The following is a 2,868-nucleotide window of genomic DNA, read 5'->3' as shown; positions in this document are numbered from 1 at the left end:
GCACTTCAAGAGGGATGCGGATAACCTGGAGAGGGTTCAGAGAAGGGCCACTCGTATGGTTAAGGGCTTGCAGGCCAAGCCCTACGAGGAGAGACTGGGGCACCTGGACCTCTTCAGCCTCCACAAGAGAAGGTTGAGAGGAAACCTTGCGACTGCCTGTAAATTCATCACGGGGGCGCAGAAGGGAATTGGTGAGTATTTATTCACCAAGGCGCCCCCGGGGGTTACAAGAAATAATGGCCACAAGCTAGCAGAGAGCAGATTTAGATTGGACATTAGGAAGAACTTCTTCACAGTTAGAGTGGCTAAAATCTGGACTGGGCACCAAAAGGGAGGTGGTGCTCTCCCCCACCCTGGGGGTCTTCAAGAGGGGGGTAATAACCATCTAGCTGGGGTCATCTAGACCCAGCAGTCTTTCCTGCCTATGCAGGGGGTCGGACTCTGATCTATTGAGGTCCCTTCTGACCCTAACATCTATGAATCTATGGTGACAAGCTGCCCCTTCCCCCAGCTCACCCCTCTGCTCACTGACTTCTGGGTTTTTAGCTGCTAGTGGGACACTGCCGTTAGCTAAGCGCTTGCATCTGGGCTTCTGCAACAGGGCTGCCTGCTCTCTCCTAAAGGGCCAGCCTGCCCTTTTACAGCATCCCTGAAGGACTGTGGTGGCAAGAGATGCCACGCTCCTTCCTGCTCACTGAGGATCAGCAAGGATCAGGAGAGAGGCTGGGCCAGCATAGGAACTGCCTCTAGGGCAAAGGGGTGCTATGGCCCTGGGTGTCTGGGAGGATGGCGCTCTCTTGCAGACTGGGTAACTGGTGGTCCCCGAGGAGAAGGAGCCCCAGGAGCAGGAGGGGCTGCTATCGGGGGTTGGAGAGGTCTCCCTTGGTGGGTGAGGGTGTCTGCATGGGTTAAAGATTTTAAGTGGTGCTGCTGTTTTCCCAGCGGGATAGACTGATTTGTCCTTATGGACCAGTGAGGGTTCGAGTCTTGGTTGGGAATGCACTGAGTAACCCCTGGGGCTTGGGAGTGGCTGCAGGGGTTGTGCTGGGTGCAGCGGGTGCCTGGGTGCTCTGCAGCTCCAGCCCTGCTGTGAAGTGGACTGAGGCCGAGGAGCTGAGACCGGAGCCAGTGGGCCAAGGCTGGAGTTCGCATCCAAAGACTGGATAGGGGAGCAGGAGCCTGCGTGGGCAGAAACCAGCACCAGGGCCAGAAGGTTCAGTGAATGGAGAGCGAGGAATATGGGTGAGGCATGGGGGCGCCTGTGAGGAGGCCACGATTAGGGCCAGCAGGGCCACGATGAATGCCTGTGCAGCATGAATAGGGCCAGGAAGCCACGGTGGTAGCACTGAGGCATGGGCTCACTACACGTAGGGCCTGGAGATCAACGGGGATGGGGACCTGAGAGGAAGCAGCCGAAGGGCGAGAGGGTGAGGAAGAGCCGCAGAAGGAACAGAACAGTGGCAGCTTAGGACCTAGAGCAGGAAGCCAAGTGGAAATCTGTAGAGAGCAGACTGTTTCCACCTGGCAAAGGGTTGCGGCGACCTGCCCAGGCACCTCCTGCTCTGCTGTGTGCACACGCTCCACCGTCTCCAATCCTTCACCCAGGCTTGGAGTTCAGGTCTGACAGCTCCGCGGCAGGAGCCCGGTAATCCGCGGGCGCAGGGGCAGTGGAGCACACAGTACAAGGGGCCTGCTGGCAGCACGTGAGAGCATCAGCCAAGACGGGGATTAGCTGTGGCTTTCTGGAGCGGTGTTAACATGCAAAGGAGCTGGGCAGGAGAGGTGCCAGAGAGAAGCAGGACGGGACGTGCTGCTCTGTGCTGCTCCCATGTGGCTTCTGGTACAAGCCCAAGAGGCAAAGAGGGGGCAGACAGTGCTTTGGCACGCTGCTCTGAACCGCCGCTGTTCTCGGGTCCGTGGGCATGGGGTCAATGGTGAAATGCTGTAAAGGAGGTTCCAGGGGCCAGGTGATCTGCTCTCTTCTCTGCCTGGATCTGGCCCCTGCAATAATCCTTCTCCAGGTACCTGCCTATGGGCTGGGCGGCAGCTCCTCCTGCTACTGGGACAGTCTGTTTTGCACAGAAGTTTCCCTGTGTGGAGATGCTGCCCTGGCCTGAACTCGCTCAATGCCCCTCCTTTGGCATCAGTCTGGGCTCTCTCGGTTTGTTTGGACACATGGTTTTGAGCCAGTTATCCTCTTCTAATCGGTAGGCCCAAAACAGCCGGCAGGAAATGCAGGCGTGTCTGCACAGGCCAGCTGCTAGATAGTAGCAGGGGCCTCATTCTGCTCAGCAGAGAGCCTTTAACTCTGGCAGAAAATGCCTTTACCTCTGCTCGGAGGATTTCAGAGAGTCAAAGCTCTGAAAGCCACCCTCTGCGGGTTGTCCAGGCCCTACAGGTGTTGGCTGTGGCAGCAACTGCTGCGTGCCAGGCAAGCACATACAACACTTGGTGTCTCTCGGAAGGGACTTACAAGAAGAAGGGGATGGTGCGAGCTGTGTGTGACACAATTCATGACACTAACGTTTTTCTGTTTGCATTTCTACAGCAATACGGGCACCGAGGCAGAGCAGTCTGGGCCAGATGAGAATGGTCCTGGCCAGCACAGGAGGTGTCGGCAAACATGGAGCCAAACAGGCCTGTAAGTCTGAACCCTGAGAATCGCTCTGAGCTCCCCAAAGAGTCTCTGCCCCAGGCGTTTGATAAGTGGGCAGGTGTCTTTCTGTCATTGTTATTGATTGATCTGGTCAACAGTTTTAAGTTATTTTTTTCAATAATTGATTTTTTGGTCGGAAAGGAAATTTTCTCTAAGAAATGTCCATTTTGGACTAAGGATGTGGACAGATACAACTTCCGGCTGCCCAAAGG

At 56.0% G+C, this 2,868-nt stretch overlaps 1 protein-coding gene across 1 annotated transcript in view; it reads left to right on the top strand.

The window, feature by feature from the left end:
• The window catches only part of CLDN19 (claudin 19), a 17,950-nt gene that overhangs the window by 1,273 nt on the left and 13,809 nt on the right, over positions 1-2,868 (top strand). The window contains exon 3 of the mRNA XM_006023179.3: positions 2,549-2,641. Within this exon, the coding sequence (XP_006023241.1) occupies positions 2,584-2,641 (58 nt within the window). The 5' untranslated portion in view covers positions 2,549-2,583. The remainder of the gene's footprint in view (positions 1-2,548; positions 2,642-2,868) is intronic.

This window comes from Alligator sinensis, unplaced genomic scaffold (assembly GCF_000455745.1).
Source record: "Alligator sinensis unplaced genomic scaffold, ASM45574v1 scaffold512_1, whole genome shotgun sequence".
Taxonomy (NCBI): domain Eukaryota; kingdom Metazoa; phylum Chordata; order Crocodylia; family Alligatoridae; genus Alligator; species Alligator sinensis.
This window is presented reverse-complemented; position numbering and strand designations above follow the sequence as displayed.